The 1,829-nt window shown below is 46.1% G+C and overlaps 1 protein-coding gene across 1 annotated transcript; it reads right to left on the bottom strand.

Moving 5' to 3' along the window:
- Positions 1 to 247: 247 nt before the first annotated feature.
- LOC130744051 (zinc finger protein GIS2-like) lies at positions 248 to 661 on the bottom strand. Its single transcript, XM_057596245.1, has one exon. The coding sequence runs from the start codon at positions 659 to 661 to the stop codon at positions 248 to 250; it is 414 nt and encodes a 137-aa protein (XP_057452228.1).
- Positions 662 to 1,829: the final 1,168 nt, after the last annotated feature.

Genomic DNA, 1,829 nt, shown 5'->3' with positions numbered 1-1,829 from the left:
CTCCATTTGCCTTAGCATCCACAACAGTAGTCGCCAAAAGAGATCTCAAAGCTCCTTCTTTTAAAGAGAGCTTCGAAAAGTAAGTATTCAAGAACTCTGCGAGTCCGACGTCAGGGAGAATTACCACCTTATTGGCGCAATCAAGCAACACATGGTTGTGGGACAACCAATCCATGCCTATGATTACATCCAATCCCTTGAGGGGTAAGCAGATTAAGTTAGCTACGAACGTCTTATCGAGGTATGTCTAAGGGCACTCCAAGCATGCAATATTTGTTATAAGGCTCTTAGAAGCATGGATTGATACTATTAGGTCGAATGGTAACTTCGACATTGTTGGCTTTAACTTCGTTGCACAAGCTATGTCAATAAACGAGTGAGTTGCACCCGAATCAAAAAGCACGATAAGAGAATTACCCGCAATTTCACAAGAACTGCAGATCAAGCCATCAGCTGCCTCAGTCTCAGCTCCATCGGTCGTATAGACTCTTTCCCTAGCTGTAGGCTGTTGAGCTCTGCCAGCATTCACAGCAGCTTCGACTTTAGGAGCCCTGCAATCTCTGGCAGTATGACCTGGCTTATTGCAATTCCAGCATGTCGGGGGACTGTCAGGACATTGATTAGCGGTATGTCCTTTCTTGTTGCACTTAAAACAGGTCATATTCTCGCGGTCGATTGCAGGTGTATTAGCATTTCCCCCAGAGGGTCGAGTGGACCCAAAAGTCTTTCCCTTTCCTTGAGGACGTTGGTACAGCTTCTTTTGGTAGTTCTTGCCCTTGTCATTTCTGCCTTGATTAGTCCTAGCCGGACCTCCACTTCCTTGATTCGACTTGTTCTGACCCTAGTACTTGTTCCTTTGATAATCAATTGCCTTAATTCCCTTAGTCTTTTCCACCAGCACTTGATAACGATTCAACCCAAGCAGTTGCATCGCTCTCTGCAGTTTATAGCTCAAACCATCAATAAAGCGTTCACACATGTACCCTTCATCAACCTATCCCCTGAAGTAGCGAAAATGTTTCGCCAGGTACTCCAACTTAGCAGCATACTCTGCGACAGTCATCCCTCCTTAGCGAAGTTTCTGAAATTGTGCCTCCTTGGAAGCCCTAGCACTAGCCGAGAAGTACTTCTCTAGGAAAGCCTCACGAAAAGACTCCCAAGTGAAAACTTGTTGGTTAACTTCCATCATGGCTCGGGCCCCACGCCACCAATACTCAGCATCTCCGATCAGCAGATAAGTCGCATAATCCACCCTAGTTGTTGTTGGCGTTCGCAGGAAGGTGAAAATCTTCTCTAGTTCTTGGAGCCATTGATCAGCTTGCTCCAGATCAAAACCTCTCGAGAACTTCGGCGGATCTTGACGCTTGAAATCATTTAGACCCCTGGTCTGAGCAGCAGCTTGTTCTCGTTCCTCTTGTTGCGCTCGACGAGCAGCCTCTACAACTTGGCGTCGAGCCGCCAACGCAACAGCAGCAGCAGCACGCTGAGTTTCAGCTTCATCCCTAGTAGCAGCTTGGTTTACTTGTTGTGCCATAAGGGCAGTCAAGTTAGCTATCGCGTTCTCTACTTGGTTCATGTTGTTCTGGCCTTGCATCTCGTCGGGTTGTGGATATCTCTTTTCCCTGTTTTTATGAACAGTTCAAACCACAGGAGATAACTTGGTCAGAACAAGAGGGATTCGACCACCTAGGTTTAAATATCAGGTTCTTGACTAACGAAAAACCTTCAAACACAAGCACAATACAACAAGCAGTCAACTCACTCTTCCTTCGATTGACACCCCATTAATCGATCTCAGAGTTCAAACATCTTAAGAAAGTAAGTCTACC

Source organism: Lotus japonicus, chromosome 3 (assembly GCF_012489685.1).
Source record: "Lotus japonicus ecotype B-129 chromosome 3, LjGifu_v1.2".
NCBI lineage: Eukaryota > Viridiplantae > Streptophyta > Magnoliopsida > Fabales > Fabaceae > Lotus > Lotus japonicus.
Note: the sequence above shows the minus strand (reverse complement) of the source record. Positions and strands in the feature narration are given on the sequence as shown.

Bases quoted from the DNA above. Each gene is read 5' to 3' on its own strand.
- LOC130744051 (XM_057596245.1), bottom strand. From the start codon at position 661: ATGACCTGTTTTAAGTGCAACAAGAAAGGACATACCGCTAATCAATGT.